Raw genomic sequence first — 16,341 nt, forward strand, 5'->3', positions numbered from 1 at the left:
AGACATGAGACTTGAGTACCGTAGATTCCAGTGTATTAGATGACTTTTGAACCCCGGAAAATCTTCTCCAAAGTCGGGGGTCTTCTTATACGCCGGGTATGGTTGTGACAGATGGCAGCGGCTGGCTTGGAACGGCAACGGGCAGAAGGATGGTAAAAGCCACCCCCCACCTCCATCCCATGCCGCCTCCCGAAGCAGCAGCAACCGTGAGGTGGTGCACGGCTTCGGCCGGGGCTCACCCGCCCTGCCACCATGGGGACCGCCGGATTCCCAGAAGGAGGGAGCCGGGAGGGAGGGAGTTCCACCCACCAAATGCCTCGCCTCGGGCTGCTGCTGCTGTGATGGCAGAGGCAGCGGAGGGGTGCGTGCTCTGCCCCTGGCGGTGCTTGGCGGGCGGCCAAACGCTATAATTTAACAGCAAAAGTTGGGGGGTCGTCTTATATGCCCAGTCGCCTAACATGCCGTAATCTACGGTATACAGTGGTACCTCGGGTTAAGTATTTAATTCGTTCCGGAGGTCCATTCTTAAGCTGAAACTGTTCCTAACCTGAAGCACCACTTTAGCTAATGGGGCCTCCCGCTGCTGCTGCGCCACCGGAGCACGATTTCTGTTCTCATCCTGAAGCAAAGTTCTTAACCCGAGGTACTATTTCTGGGTTAGCGGAGTATGTAACCTGAAGCGTATGTAACCTGAAGCGTATGTAACCTGAGGTGCCACTGTATGTCACTGCTGAGAAGGTGTTCTGAGCTAGCTCACCACACAGGGCAGCCACCCTCAGCTCTGAAAGTTCCTAGGCCCAGCTGCTCTTGCTGGTGACTGCTCCAAAGAAAGGCTTTCAATACTCAATTTATAGGGCCTATTTTTTATTAGCAGTTGCATGGAGGTCAGCTCCAGAATCTCATTCAAGTAGTGGATTACCAACTGGTGCCACTCCCTCTAGCAGCTGCAGAGTGTGCAAGCAATAGCTGTGCCTATCAGAGAAAGAGACTGTGTGAGGGTGCTTTAAGTCTGGCCACTGAGTTTATGCATTATTTAGAACTAGCCAGCCAGTTCTAGGATTCAATTATTTCCATTAAATGTCCATTAACGGAACAGCCATAATAATGATCCCCCTTAGGTTTGGTACTGTTTAATATGTGAACATTATTCTTTTCTTCTCTAAAGGAACTACCATTGCTGGAATGAGGCTTGGATGACCAGACCAGACCTCCCTGTAGGTTTTGGAGGCTGGCAAGCTGTGGACAGCACCCCTCAAGAAAACAGTGATGGTAAGCATATTTCTTCCTTGCCACACTGCAAGGTAAAGGTAAAGGCCCCCTGGATGGTTAAGTCCAGTCAAAGGCAACTATGGGGTTGCAGCACTCACCTCGCTTTCATGCTGAGGGAGCCAGCGTTTGTCCTCAGACGGCTTTCCGGGTCATGTGGCCAGCATGACTAAACTGCTTCTGGCACAACAGAACACCATGACAGAAGCCAGAGCGCACAGAAATGCCATTTACCTTCCCACCACAGCAGTACCTATTTATCTACTTGCACTGGTGTACTTTTGAACTGCTAGGTTGGCCAGAGCTGGGACAGAGAAATGGGAGCTTACGCCATTGTGGGGATTTGAACCGCCGACCTTCTGATCGGCAAGCCCAAGAGGCTCAGTGGTTTAGACCACAGCGCTGTCCTCGTCCCTTTGCCACACTGCATGATGAATCATAGAATCATAGAGTTGGAAGAGACCACAAGGGCCGTCGAGTCCAACCCCCTGCCAAGCAGGAAACACCATCAGAGTACTCCTGACATATGGTTGTCAAGCCTCTGCTTAAAGACCTCCAAAGAAGGAGACTCCACCACACTCCTTGGCAACAAATTCCACTGATGGTAGGTTCACATTAGACAGAAGGAATTAAAAAACCTCAACCAATATCTGATTCCAACGTAGAAATATAATGGAATGACCCTTAGCTAGGCAGAGTGAAGGGCATACCCTCCAACATCCTAACAATAAAATTCCATGGAACACAATAGCCAGTGTGGTTTATATAACTCTCTATGAAGGTATAAAAGAGGAATTACTGAATGGCCTTTTTGAAGAGATTTCATCTTTGTATATATCGCTAGTATGACAGCAGCAGACTGAGTAGCATCTATATTCAAGAAAGCCAGAGAAACATTAAGAGCAACTTCAGAGATGAGACAGAGGACTAGACCAGGCATCCCCAAACTCGGCCCTCCAGATGTTTTGGGACTACAACTCCCATCATCCCCAGCTAACAGAACCAATGGTCAGGGATGATGGGAATTGTAGTTGTCTGGACTAGACTATCTGGATTATACTGGAATCAAATCTTTTAAATCTCAGGAGCATTTTGGTCGAAGAATCAAGACAAAACAAGACTGGCTGGCCACTAACGGTTAGACAATTAGACCATTTGGACTCCAAAATAACTCCTACCTTCACTGTCAGCAGGGATAATTGGTAATACAGTATCATCCATTTCAGAATAGGAGATTTGTCAAGTGAGTTCCTAAGAAAAGCAACCTAAGACAAATGCTGCCGAAATAGACCAAAGGTCCACTGAGTCCAGCATTCTTTAACAGTGACCACCCAAATGCCTCTGGGAAGGCCACGAGAAAGACAAAAACATTATAGCCTTCCTATATTGTTTGTCCCCAGTTGCCAGTATTCAGAGGTACACTCCTGAAATAGAAAGCCCTGATCTGTTTTCATGACTTAGTAGTGGAATACTGGTTGCACTGTAAACATTTGGTCCAGGCAGTTCAAAGACCAGAGCCACAGTTTCTGAGCACCCAGTGCTTGCCATCAAAACATACGGGATCTGCTTCAACCTGCCCCAGTCTGACAGCATTCATTAGGGAGCATATGGGAAAGCCGTAAATTATACACTTGATCCTGGGAAACATTCCTAGCTCCTTCTGTGCTGGTGATCGTAAAGGGCACAGCAAATTCTGTGGCAATGTATTAACTATTGTTAAGAGCAACATCTATTTTTTTTTAAAAAAATAATAATGCTTTGGGCTTCTGTGCATTTTGGGATGACCAGTTTGAGATTATTCCAAGAGGCCTTGGAGGGTTTTATTTTATCTAAAGAGAGTTTTATTAATTTTTTTTTGTGGCTAGGAGAGGCAAATTTGCATTATATAATCTTTTGGTAACTTGGCTTTCATAATGGTCTCTGTTTGACAGCTGATCAGGGCAGAAAGTATGGAAAGATCTGACATCAGAAGTAATTTTGCAAGCAGGAGTGGAAGGGTTCAGGTGGCACAGCAGGAGACTCAATACATGTTTCCCCTTTTGGTTCTCCACATTCAGGCATGTATCGGTGTGGTCCAGCTTCTGTTCAAGCCATTAAGCATGGCCATGTCTGCTTCCAGTTTGATTCACCTTTTGTTTTTGCAGAGGTATGCATCCGTATTCTTCTTTACATGGTCTTAGTGAGAAATATGATGTAAATTCAAGTTAAGCTATCCACTTCAATTATGTTTGTTTGTTATTTATAGATCACTTAATGCCAAAATAGGCTTCTAAGCGGTTTACAAAGTATAAAAGCCTACTACACAAAAACTAACATGATAATATAAACATCTGCAATAAAACAATCCCATTTCAGTGGTACCTTGGGTTACAAATGCTTCGGGTTACAAGCACTTAGGGTTACAAACTCCGCTAACCCGGAAGTAGTACCTCGGATTGAGAACTTTGCCCCAGGATGAGAACAGAAATCGTGCACTGGTGACGCAGTGGCAGCAGGAGGCCCCATTAACGAAAGCGCACCTCAGGTTAAGAACGGACCTCTGAAATGAATTAAGTTTGTAACCCGAGGTGCCACTGTAAAGCAACACCACAGTTAATACAGGCAACTCACATTGAGAAATCATGGGAATGTCTGTGTAAGCAGGTGAATCTATAAAAGACGGCAGAATGCCAATACAGATGAAACCTCTTGGATTTCACCAGGGAGTATGTTCCCAGTGGCGGAGGAAGAAGAGTGCGGGGGGGGGCACACCACCCCGAGCAGCGCAATCCCAGTGGGGTGCCATTGCAGCTGCCCCCTCACCCGTGCTGGGTGCCATGCCCCCAGGATGCAGCCACAACCCTGTGGTCGGGACACCACGCCCCCAGGGTGTGCACCAGCCCCACCCATGCCTGCTCTCCGCCCCCCAGTGCTGAAACATGAAGCTCTGCCACTGTATGTTCTATAACACGCATGCCACCAATGAAAAAGTTTGCCTCTGCATCATCACCAGCTGATGATCATTAGGCCATGGAAAGACTAACCCTCTTGATCTTAATGCCCTTACCGGGCAATGACCATTAATAGTCTTTATCAAGATAGTCAGCACAAAGAACAGAGAGGTGGAGAAGACCTCATAAAGGACAAGAGAAGTTTGGTGGCAGAAAATGAAAGGCTATAATTGGTTAGCCAGAGCTTAGTAAAAGAAAGGTTATTGAAAAGGATTTGAAGGATGAGAAAAGACTGAATTAGCTCACATGGAATAGGAAGTTTCCTTGTGGCACGCTGGATGAGCAGAAGGCATGATGGCTGGAGTGGGGGAAAGGTAATGAAGTGAAGCAGCATGAGAAAGTGAAAATGTGAATGGAAATAAGGGGAGAAAGCAAGATGGAGGCAAGATCATAGAAGTGATTCATGAAGTGACCCATCAGGCAGCCTCCCCTGCAAATTTATGCTTTGGGCTCATGGAAGTCTTTATACATTTGTAATCAATCTATTTCTTGTGGCACAGTTGTTGTTCTTTAATGGCCCATAGTTTGGGAATTAATGATCAACTGACTCATGAGATAGCCAGCAGATGGCTTCACGCTCTGCCTTTGCTTCATATTTAGGTGAACAGTGATGTTGTATACTCAAAAGCAATGAAAAATGGAACTAAGGTGGTTCAACATGTTGACAAGACCCAAATTGGGAAATTAATCGTGACCAAAGAAGAGGGCGGAGATAAAGTGAGGGATATTACTGAGCTCTACAAATTCAAAGAAGGTAATTTCACGGCAAAACTCAATAATTACCTGAACCAAGTTTCATTTATATCAGTACACAGATCCAAAAAGCAACTCCCCCCTCCCCCCGCTGCCACCTATTGTCCATTCAAAGCAACTTTCCCCAATGATTACATTCGGACAATAGCACCACAGCTTAATAAGCTGGGATATGAGCAAGTCTTATGGGTGTTCATGCAGCCCTTAAGCTCTTCTTTTGCCAAGAGCAAATAAACAAGGAACTCTTCAACTAGCGAGTTCATCTGATTAATCTGAACCAGAAAGCTGTGGTTCAGAAGCTGTCTTGATAGTCCAAAGCTGTTAACTACAGTTTCCAGGTACAATGAAACAGGAAACTATTGCTAATTGGAGATTTCCAGGTTGGTTGGTTTGTTTGCATGCACATGCAAAGAAAAGAACAGAGGGAAGGCATGCACACCCACAAGGCTAGTTCATATCTTAGCAGGCTTATAAATTTCTGAATCTGCTGAGACACCATGACTGGCCCAAACAGACCTAGTGATTTGAACCTGGAACTCCCAATATTTAGTCTGACATGCTAAGACGCTGCTGACTCTGATGAGGCACCTGAACAAATGTCAGGTATGTTTCTTCCAGCAAGGGCCAGATTTAGCCTATGGCCCACCAACTGCTGAGTTTGCTGCCCCTTTTTGCTTAAAACCCCTTCCTAACCCACTTGCATGGTGCCTAGCTCTTCTGTGAATCTTCACTTTAACTCTTTGATTCTAACTTTAAAAAACTCTATTTATATCACTGTACTTCAACATATCTATCTCCTATTATCCTCATGTCTCTCCCTCTTCTTTCTCCATTGCCTCTGGCATTTTTCATCCTTAGATTTTCTAGACCATATAAATATGCTTTGAGTGATAAGAGGAGTTTGAGAACGTTGGCTGCCACTTTTAGTTAACCATAGTTTGCCACGTCGTCTGGATCTGTAACTGTAGCTAAACTGAACGAAGTTTTGTTTCAACAAGCCAGCTTCAAAAACTATAATTTGAAGTTGGGCTTGTTTATAATTAACTCGAGTTTAGTGCTAACCACAGTTTACCATAGCAAATGACATGACAAACTGCGGTTAAAGGGAAAGAGAAACACTTCTCACAGGGAGAAGGAGAGTACATGAGTTCACTGTGGTTCTTTCTTGCTCACGGTTGAGCATGATGTGGGAACATGACCAGTGGTTCACGTGCTTTTAAAAAAAACTATTTTCTATTTGTTTTGCAGGCACAGATGAAGAACGTCTAGCCCTGGAGACTGCCCTCATGTATGGTGTTAAAAAATCTCACACCCAGGATGTTGTGTCTACCGCGGAGGTTGACATGGACTTTTCAGTGGAAGACTCAACAATTGGCAGTGACATCACTGTTAACATTACTTTTCGAAACAACACCCCAAATCTGTACACTGCTACATCTTACCTTTCTGGCAACATAGTGTTCTATACTGGAGTCCCAAAGGCTGAATTCAAGAACCACAGTTTTGATGTAAAACTGGAACCCATGAAAGGTAAGGCAAGAATATGTTTCTGCATTTTAATGGTGTGTCATTAATTAAAACATGTAGCTCCACCCCTTTTTTTCAAGGCTCACAGTAGAACATGATGCAAGAAACCAAAGGAAAATGTTTTATGTATTTAAAATGTTCAAAGCATCTTACAGCAACTGTAATATAATCCATATGCTCTCCATAATGAAATAGTTAATATATTGACATGTAAAAATTCAATTTAATTAAAGGATTTTAAAAAGCTCAGGATTAGCAGCAACAGAAGGGAAGCAGCAGCAAACAGTAGAGACAGAATTACACAAAAGCCAGTTAGAACAGAACAGTCTTCATCTGGTATAAGGCCAGCCCTACCATTAGGCAGAGTGCCTCAGATGCTGGTGCGAGGCAGGCAAGGAGTAATAGTAACGCACTGAAGAACAGAACTGTGTGTGTCATGCAGCCTGACCTGCCATAGGCATGAACAGCACATTTCATTAGGGTGCGCCCTACATACTTGTGCACAAGGGACATTATTTTTATTCCTCAAACAACAAACTCAGCAGCTTTAATCTTTAATCAGTTAATGAGCTGATCCAAACTGACCCAAACAGTTTAAGGTTTCTTCATCTTCCTGCCACAAAAGCAGCCTCTCACCCAGACAGATCTTTCTCCACGGAAGGTGAAGAGTAGAGCTGAGATGGAGACAAAGCCATGAAACTGAGACAGATGCAGGCAGAAGAAAAAGGCTAGCATGGATCTGCCTCCGTCTTTCTCTGGAAGCAGTATTGGGGTGATTGGCTGCAGCAGCAGGGAGAAGGATTCTTACAGCCACTACTGGAGCCAAGCATCCCACTGCCACTTCCAGATACAGGCAGAAGCTCAGGTCCATTCATTCCAGGTTTTATGTTGCCTGCATCTCTCTCTGTCTTCTGCCCTCCTCCTCCTCAGTTCGGCTACCACCACTTCTCCTGGATCATGGCAGCTGAGGGAGCTGGGTTGCCGCTCTGTGTTCTCTCCTCCATGCCACGATTCCCAGTTTTTTAATACATTAAAAAACCCTGATGAACGTCAGTGCTAACCTGCATCTAAGTTTGCCTTCTGCCCTCTGATGTAGTGGAGTGCCTCTGTGGTGACCTATGGGGGACCTGCTGCAATATTATTATTATTATTATTATTATTATTATTATTATTATTATTAAAAGCAGCAAAGATGCTGGGGACTGCAGGCTATTGTGGGGATGTCCCCAGAGTTGTTCACCTCTGAATGGGTTGAGGGAGTGAGCCTTAAAATCATGATGAAATCACATGGGTTGGACGTACTCACATCCGCAAGGCCTTGCATAGGTGTCAGGCTTCGGGGAATCGGCTTCCTTCTCTGTGGCAGTAAATAAGCAGATCAAATGAAAGGAAAGTCTTACCAGTTAGTTTCTTTAATAATCACAGTGAGAGACAAAAGAAAGCGTCTCCCTAGAATGGTGATACTCCCAAGTAAGTCTCCCCTCCCCTCCATCCCTATTAATCCGCGTCACTCCTGCATCTTGTAATCTGAGTTTGTAGCTTCTGCACTTTCTGTTCTGACACACTCTGATCTCTCCGTGTCCTTGGGGATTGTGAGGGGGGAGGGAATGCCGTCCAGAGACTGTGAATCTGTTAACCCTCTCTCTTCCCGTGTTTCTTCTCCTAGCTGTTCCCCATCCAGTATTTCCCAGCTTCTGCCTTCTGAACTATGCCCTTCTGCAAACCACTGTTCCAAATCTATACTGTCCTCCTGCTCCTGGGAAGATTCAGGGTCAGGGGGAAGGGGCGGCTCCCACCATTCTTCCTCAGTGCAATTCCTCCTCAGCATGGTCCCTGACAATAGGTATCAGTTCACATAAAACGTTTCTTTGCATAGAGGCAGAGGGCGCTGAAAGCCAATGGCTTGGATTGCTCCTACAACTTACCCACTAGTATAGCCTATGCATGGAAGGCAGAGTTGAACAGCCTGTCTTGTTACATGTTGGCCAGACTTTTTGATAAGGTACAAATGAAGAGGAACCCTACAGTGATCTATGTGCATTTGGGTACAGTCACACACACACACACACACACACACACACACACACACACAAGAGATGATAAGTGCTGTTATGGAAAGAAAGGAGCAAAGCACATTTTCAAACAGAAACTGAGCACATGGTCTTCCAAATCATGATTAAAGGCATTGTGTAGGTGGAAATCAAGTTTAAGATTCTGAATACTTCAAATGTCTTCAAAGGGGCTATCAGTTCTGTTCAGCTAAATTTAGCTTTTTAAAGGACAGTAGGCACACAGGCACTGCTCAGGAGAGAAGGGGGGTCATTCACTTTCCCCACAAGGGAGTCTTTGTCAGGAATGCCTATCTTTTTTCTGGCAACTCTCAGATTGTACGTTATGAAATGGCCTTATGGAGTTTCAGGTTTCCCTGGGGTTAAAAGTGACTCTTTGACCAGTATCAATATGATTGTTAGCTATTGTGAGATATATAAAAGACAGAAGAAAACCTAACAATTATTCTTAAAAATATTCGGCTGTTTTAAAAAAATTATCACTGAAAGCAGCCCTTTAAAAGTTGCTAAGAATCTTGCCCCTCTCTCAATGGAAGCTCTTTGGCCAGTCTCAGACAGGGCCTTCTGGTGGTTCCCTCACTGCAAGAAGTCAAGTTACAGGGAACCAGGCAGAGGGCCTTCTCAGTAGTGGCATCCGCCCTGTGGAACGCTCTTCCACCAGATGTCAAAGAGAAAAACAACTACCAGACTTTTAGAAGACATCTGAAGGCAGCCCTGTTTAGGAAAGCTTTTAATGTTTAATAGGTTATTGTATTTTAATATTCTGTTGGAAGCCGCCCAGAGTGGCTGGGGAAACCCAGCAAGATGGGCAGGGTATAAATAATTTATTATTATTATTATTATTATTATTAGTAGTAGTAGTAGTAGTAGTAATGGCACTCCATTTTAGGACACTTGTTGTCTCTCCTGGCTTTCCCAGTCCTAAGCAGAACTAGCAACTTCCTGGTCACAATCCGAGTCTCCTCTACGTGTACAGTCCTATGTGGCCTGTATTGTATTTGCTGCCACTTCAGTATGGCATACTTCTGTTGCAGATATTAATATTGTGCAGTTTGAAGCAACTGGAAGCATAAGGACTGACTCCTTTTGGGATTGAATCATTGTCCAGCTCCATAAAAATAATATTCAAACTTTTACTGGCAGAACTCTTCAAAAAACAAAACATAAGCATCAAAGATACAACACAAAATATCCATACAATGTCTTGTGCTGTCTAGCACAGACTCGACATCTTAGAAAATATGAAATAATCCAAACAGACCTATAAGCAAAGGTCTTTCTCTCTCTCTCATTCTCTCTCTCTCTCTCTCTCTCTCTCTCTCTCCACAGCCTGTATTCCAGCCTCCATTGGCCTTTGGCTGTTTATTCTCCCTTCATTTGCATCCTTTTATTCTCTGTCCCTGTTGTCTTTGTCCATGGAGTTTTCTTGGCAGGGATACTGGAGTGGCTTGCCAGTTCCTGCTCCAGGTGGATCACGTTTAGTCAAAACTCTCCACTATGACCTGCCCATCTTGGGTGGCCCTGCATCGCATAGCTTATAGCTTCTCTGAGTTATTCAAGCCCCTTAGCCATGACAAGGCAGTGATCGACAGAGGACAGGATGGTTGGACAGTGTTCTCGAAGCTACCAACATGAGTTTGACTAAACTGCGGGAGGCAGTGGAAGACAGGAGTGCCTGACGTGCTTTGGTCCATGGGGTCAGAAACAACTAAATGACTAAACAACAACAACAACAACATTCTCTATCCCCAGAGAAATACTATCAAGCACCACCCTTTCAAGTTGGTGAATTTGCAACTTAATACCTTTGTCACCTGATCTAAGGTCACAACTGTTTAGAATAATAGAAAACTATCAACAGTTATTCATTAACCCATTAAGGAGCTCAGAATCCTTTAGAAAACAACCGTGGGGAAAACCCCAATGTTAGCAATACACATTTAGCCATTTTTCATTTTAAACCTTCATTAATACACATACCTTTTCTCTCTGTGTTCAATTAAATCAATTATACTTAACAACTTCTTAGGATGGTCAGGTTTGCAATCTTCTTCTCAGACTTCCAGAGGGCTATTCTTCCGAGTCTGCTGTGCCAAAAAACAGTAAAAGAGGCTAGTAGCCACCTTAAAAATGGACAGATTTGTTTTGGCATAATATGTAGCCTACAAAATCTTATGCTGCAATAACTTGGTTAATCTTCAAGGTTTCACGAGACTCCTTGTTGGTTTTATCTTGAAATGTTTCTCCCACTCAATCTTTTCCAAAGTGTGAAAAAATAAGATTCGCTCATGCCATAGCAAATCTACTCCCCCCCCCCTTTTTTTTTTTGGTGAAGGCAGGGAGTGTTAGACATGACTATTTCTAAGTTTCATCTAGGGTTAAGACTTAGAGGGGTATTGTGTAATTCCTTTGCAGCAGAGGGGCCACATCAAAGAGCTCCTGACAGGTCTTGGAAATCTAGGTCAGATGGTTGCCTGGGAATAGTGATAAGAATGAAAGCAGGGGCTCCATTTTGATGTGGGTGGAACAAAGAGGGAGAATCAGCACATCTTTTTCACATGGCAGCCTCAGTGTGAAGGGTTAGGATTTTTGTTACATCTGGAAATGTAGCTAGAGGTCAGAAGCACAGTTCTGCTCTTTGTGGCTGCTGACCAGCTCTGCAACTCTGAAAAAAAATCCTATCCTATTATCATCCTAGGAGACGCATGTCTAAAAACAAAACCCCCTCTATCATAGGGATTCAAACCTCGCAAGGGTATGGATGGGGGAGAAAGTTGATTAAGTTCACATTTAAGGGTGAAACTACTTAATTTACACTTGGTGAAACAATATGCAAACCGAAAACATGCGATTCTCAGAATTTTGCAGTGCGGTTCTCTGGTCAAGCAGTGTGTACAAAAATTCACGTACTGGGGTAAAGTGTACACATAAATGCATGTATAGTGCAAACAGCAGTAAAAAATAAAAAAATAGTAGAAGCTGCTTTGCAAAAATGTGCAGACTAGGCAAAAATGCATAGAAAAATGTGTCCATTGGAAGAAACTCACACTAAAATGCTGATGACCTTTTAAAAAAAGGGAAAGGGAAGGAAATCACAAACTGGTGTGGAAAGGTGGAAAACTGAACTTGAGAACAGAAACCGAAATTGCCAGTTTGACGAATCCTGACACAAGGGGAAAGTGCCTCTCCAATGAAATGCCTTCTGCGTCAGGGGCTAACTTCCTATTACCGACACTCCTAGCTGCAGAAATGGCTTTATTTCCATGGGTTAAAAATGATCTAAATCTACATTGTATTCCCCCCCCCATGTCACTGCTGTGTTTAGATCACAGCAAACAATCCAGCAGTTCTACAACTGGAAGCTTCCTTGTGCCTTTGAAAGCTTTGACCCTCCCTGTGAGCAGCATCTTTATTGCATCTGATGGCCTATGGGTAATACGACATCAGCAGGACTGGAAGTAATAACTGGCAACTATATTGCTTTCAGGCTTCAGTTGTGTTTTCTCTGTTTGTTTGTTCCTCTTGTCAGCTCAAACTGTCGAGGTGCTAATCAAGTCGAGCGAGTACATGAGCCAGTTGCTGGAGCAAGCCTCCCTGCATTTCTTTGTCACAGCCCGTGTCAAAGAAACGGAGAAGATCCTGGCCAGGCAGAAGAGCACTGTGTTGAAAATACCCCAGCTGCTCCTTAAGGTCAGTTTCAGGGATGGCAACAGGTTGAGGAGGGCAGGCATCGATTTGATTCAGGTCACATTTTTAAAAGGCCAACCTAGCTAATTTGCACTTTCTGAAACAAAACATGAACACGAAACAGAGCCGTCCTTCAAAATGCTCCAGATTTTGCAATGCAGTCCTCCAGCCAACTAACCTGTATAAAAATGCATATCCTGGGGTAAAGTCTATTGGCAAAACCTATTGGTGTTTCACAACTTTCTTACCAGTTGCAGGACCTTAGCCAGACCTAGCAGAGTAAACACAGAGTTCATGAAAGCAATTGGCAACTTGACTGCAGACAGGATGGACGAAGCAGAAACCAGGAACTTGTAGTTAGGTGTTTATTATATACAGTGGACTATTTACAGGAACAGAACAGGACACGGATCTTTAGCTAGCTCTCTCATACACGACTCACAACTCCTGAACTCGAACTCGTACTAACACACATTCCAGTTAGTAGGCCATTAATCATTATTCCCGTGAGAGAGCTTGACCAATCATGGAGCTGTCTCCATGCCTCTGTATCACCAGGCAGACTTACTCCTTCACATTGCCCTGGCTGTCGGCCAAACTCTAATTGACTCTGTGTGTGTAGCTGCACGTATGCAGATTCCCAACAAAGTCTTCATGAAAATTAATATACTGGTGAAAATAGCATACAGAAACGCATTATGTTTGGGGGAATATGTGTCTATCTGGAGAGGTTTGCACAAAAATGCGGGTGGATTTTCATGAGGACTTATTTAAAAATATATATATATTCAGAAAATGATGTGGCAATGTGAAGAACTGACTTTAAGAATGAAAAAAAATGAGAAACTTGGGAGAAATCAGAATTGACAGATTCACCTATCCCCAGCAAAGAGACCAGTGCTGCTGTTCTGATTCCAGATGTATTCTGAGTCTCTGTTCATCTGCCCATTGGGGCTTGGTATACTAGAAGATAAAGTGAGATGGATAAGGAAGCTCCAGCATCTGATAGGGGAGGGAATATATTATTCATTTTGGTTGCATATCCTGTCTTGCTTGCATGATGGAACCCGAGATGGTGTCCAAGTGGTTACTAGGTAATCACCCATCCAGGCACTGAACAGACCTGGATCCACTTCAGCAAGGTGGTGGCCTCATATATGGCAATACTTTGGTTTGGTAACCTATGGGCCCTCCAGATGCTGTTGACTCCCTTTAGTCCCAGCCAGCATGGCCAACAGTCAGGAATAATGGAAGGGGATATCCAGCAACATCTGGAAAAACACACAGGTTCCTCAACCGTAGCTTGAGTGGGCACGCCAGAGTGACTATAGCACTTTTTCAGGCAACAGCCGTACAGGCTATGAGAAGCATGCATGCACCAAAAGAAGCACACTATGTCCCACAAATACAAGCTCAGAAAATCTTGGAAGTTTGATGGGAAACGGCTTCTCCTCATCAAACACCAAGGTTGGTTCAAAACTCTCCTCCAGCCGCAGCCTTTGTGTATCTAATTAGCCTGGACAAATGTTGATCGGCAGTGTCCTCAAATGATATAGTGTGTCTTTTCCGAGCATTTTGCCGAGGAAGCCAATAAGTCAAATAAACTTTGCTTTCGAGCTTGTATCTTCAGTAACCACATTTTAAAAATGTATAATCCATTTATTTATTTATTTATTTATTTATTTATTTATTTATGGCCAAAGCTTATGGGTTAAGCCTCCTAGATTCCTCAGGTCTCCCCTTCTGCTGTGAAGTAGGAATAGTAAACTTGCTGAATGGAAAGCAAAATCCAAATAAACACACCATTGGATTTACCTGGCCAGCTTTGTTACCCATCATGACTGCACTTCCTTTGCTTTCTGAAAGTCTTTTTCAAGCACGAGGGCAAGGAATCAATGGTTAGTGGAGAAAAGAAACCTGACACCCCTGGTTTCTGTCATGTGTATCTGAGTATGAGGGGAGGAGAGGTAAGAAATTCTGAATACAAACTCAAATTGGTTCCTTCCGTGGAGCAGCTTGCCGTCTGATTCAACTGAGAGAACATGATCCCTCTCTTTAAAAAAAAAGAAAGAGAAAAAAGACCAGGGAGGAAGAAATGAAGGTTTAATATAATTCATAAAGCCGTAACAAGAATAGGCTGAACTGACTTATTCTCATGTGCTAAGATAAATGTGACATACCACAGATGTTGCCATGAATTATGCATTGTGCAGTGTGACAGCATTTTTCTTTCTTCCCTTTTTATTTCAAAAGTGCTAATTCCTTCTGTCCCTGTCAGACGAAAGACTCGCCAGACCACAGGAGGTATTGCCAGGGCGAGGTCTAAGGGTTATCATCCTGTGCCTGGAAGTCCAATAGCAATCTTTCTCCTTCTCTACCACATAGGCGTTTTTGTGAAAGCCAAAATGAGCCATTTGGTTGGATCAGTCACTGACAGCCAAATGCAACACGAACCACCATTCATGTTAAATATACATTAATATATACTTGTTTACACATTTAAGTTCATCTGATTTTTTATTTGCATCCTTTCCACAGGTTCCTGGGGAAAAGGTAGTTGGCAAGGAAATGGCAGTGATAGTGGAATTTGCCAACCCACTGAAACAGAAACTCACTGATGTCTGGGTCCGACTTGATGGGCCTGGTCTACTGAAACCAACCGCAAAGCTGTTTAGGTAAGAAATTTGTGGTTATAGCATTGGCTGCCCAACCTGCGTTTTCACAGGAATATGAACACTTACAGCAGGGGTGTCCAATTTTTTTTCAAAGAGGGCCAGATTTGATGAAGTGAACATGCTTGAGGACCGACCAAAGGGCCGACCAAGGAGTTGTTGACCTTTTTTAGGATTTTACGCCGGCTCCCTCGGCCTATAGAGCAAGATGAGCATGCAACTCCAGAGTCGGTCACCTAATGGTCAGGGGTCCCTTTACCTTTACCTTTACCACAGGAAATAAACTGCCAGGGGTCAGATTAAACTGACCGAAAGACCGGATTAGACCCCCGAAACAGACTTTGGACATGCCTGACTTACAGTGACGCAATGCATGCCGGTGCAATATAAAACATAACACTGTCACAGTATCTCCCTGAGGTAATCTAAGGTTGCAATCCTTGCGTGGTGAGTTCCCGCCTCCCACCAGTATAAATAAAGACACATGACACCATTATTTTAGGTTAATGGGCTAAAATTGGCCACAACTTTATTGGTTACAGATAAAGAGCGGTATTGGCTTAGGCATTGGTCCTATCTGACTACCCGGCTTCAGCCTGTTTGCTTGAAGACCGGGAAGGGTTAACACCAGCAGGGGGAGCCCTGCTGATACACATCAACTAGGGACTCCCCCAGGGTCACCACTCGGGGGCGCGCTTTAGGCCCTGGCCTCCATAGGCTTCAAACGAGGCCATGCCCCCCGGAATCCTTTACCGGACTACCCTTCAATATTTGGGGGAGGTGATGGCGCTCCCCCCCAACACATCTACATAACAATACCCCTACCAATGCCTAACCGCCAAAACCAAAGGAGTTGTGATGATTTGCTACGAGGTAGGAAAAAAACCAGTGCCAATTGCCAAGTGGAATAAATTCCTACCAGGCCCCTTAATGGCAGCCAAGTGAGGTCCATAGCAAGGTCAGAAGGGGAACCTTAAAGGGCGGGTGGGCGGGAAAACCTCAACAGCTGAGCAGAACCAAAGAGGGAGATCCCGGGGCCATACTTGCCTTAAATGAGGCAAGCCACACACCCCGAGCCAGCCAATTGGCTGGCTCAAGGTATGACGCAGCCCGAGGATTCCCCTGATCGCGTGGGGGCTGGAACCCAGCCTCCGCGCATGTGTTGGGGGTGTGAAGCCCGTAACACCACTTCCTCCCGAGGTCGGAAGTGGCTTTATCTGGGAGTAAACACCATTGAATTCAACAGATCTTACTTCTGAGCAGACGTGGTTAGGCTTGCAGTCTAAAAGTGTGAACTGTGATCCAGGAAGTGCACTGTTTAATATGTCACCCAACAGCACAATCCTGATCATGTCAATTCAAAAGTAAATCCTTATG

The 16,341-nt window shown here is 44.2% G+C and overlaps 1 protein-coding gene and 1 long non-coding RNA gene across 2 annotated transcripts in view; one reads left to right on the forward strand and one right to left on the reverse strand.

Moving 5' to 3' along the window:
- LOC309348104 overlaps positions 1–16,341 on the reverse strand; it is a 436,068-nt gene that overhangs the window by 329,821 nt on the left and 89,906 nt on the right. The window lies entirely within an intron of this gene.
- F13A1 (coagulation factor XIII A chain) overlaps positions 1–16,341 on the forward strand; it is an 81,142-nt gene that overhangs the window by 60,768 nt on the left and 4,033 nt on the right. Inside the window, exons 9-14 of the mRNA XM_081873041.1 lie at positions 1,166–1,269; positions 3,324–3,412; positions 4,857–5,010; positions 6,258–6,539; positions 12,135–12,295; positions 14,831–14,967. Coding sequence (XP_081729167.1) covers positions 1,166–1,269; positions 3,324–3,412; positions 4,857–5,010; positions 6,258–6,539; positions 12,135–12,295; positions 14,831–14,967 — 927 coding nt within the window. The remainder of the gene's footprint in view (positions 1–1,165; positions 1,270–3,323; positions 3,413–4,856; positions 5,011–6,257; positions 6,540–12,134; positions 12,296–14,830; positions 14,968–16,341) is intronic.

This window comes from Podarcis erhardii, assembly GCF_964252035.2.
Source record: "Podarcis erhardii genome assembly, chromosome: 8".
Classification (NCBI taxonomy): Eukaryota; Metazoa; Chordata; class Lepidosauria; order Squamata; family Lacertidae; genus Podarcis; species Podarcis erhardii.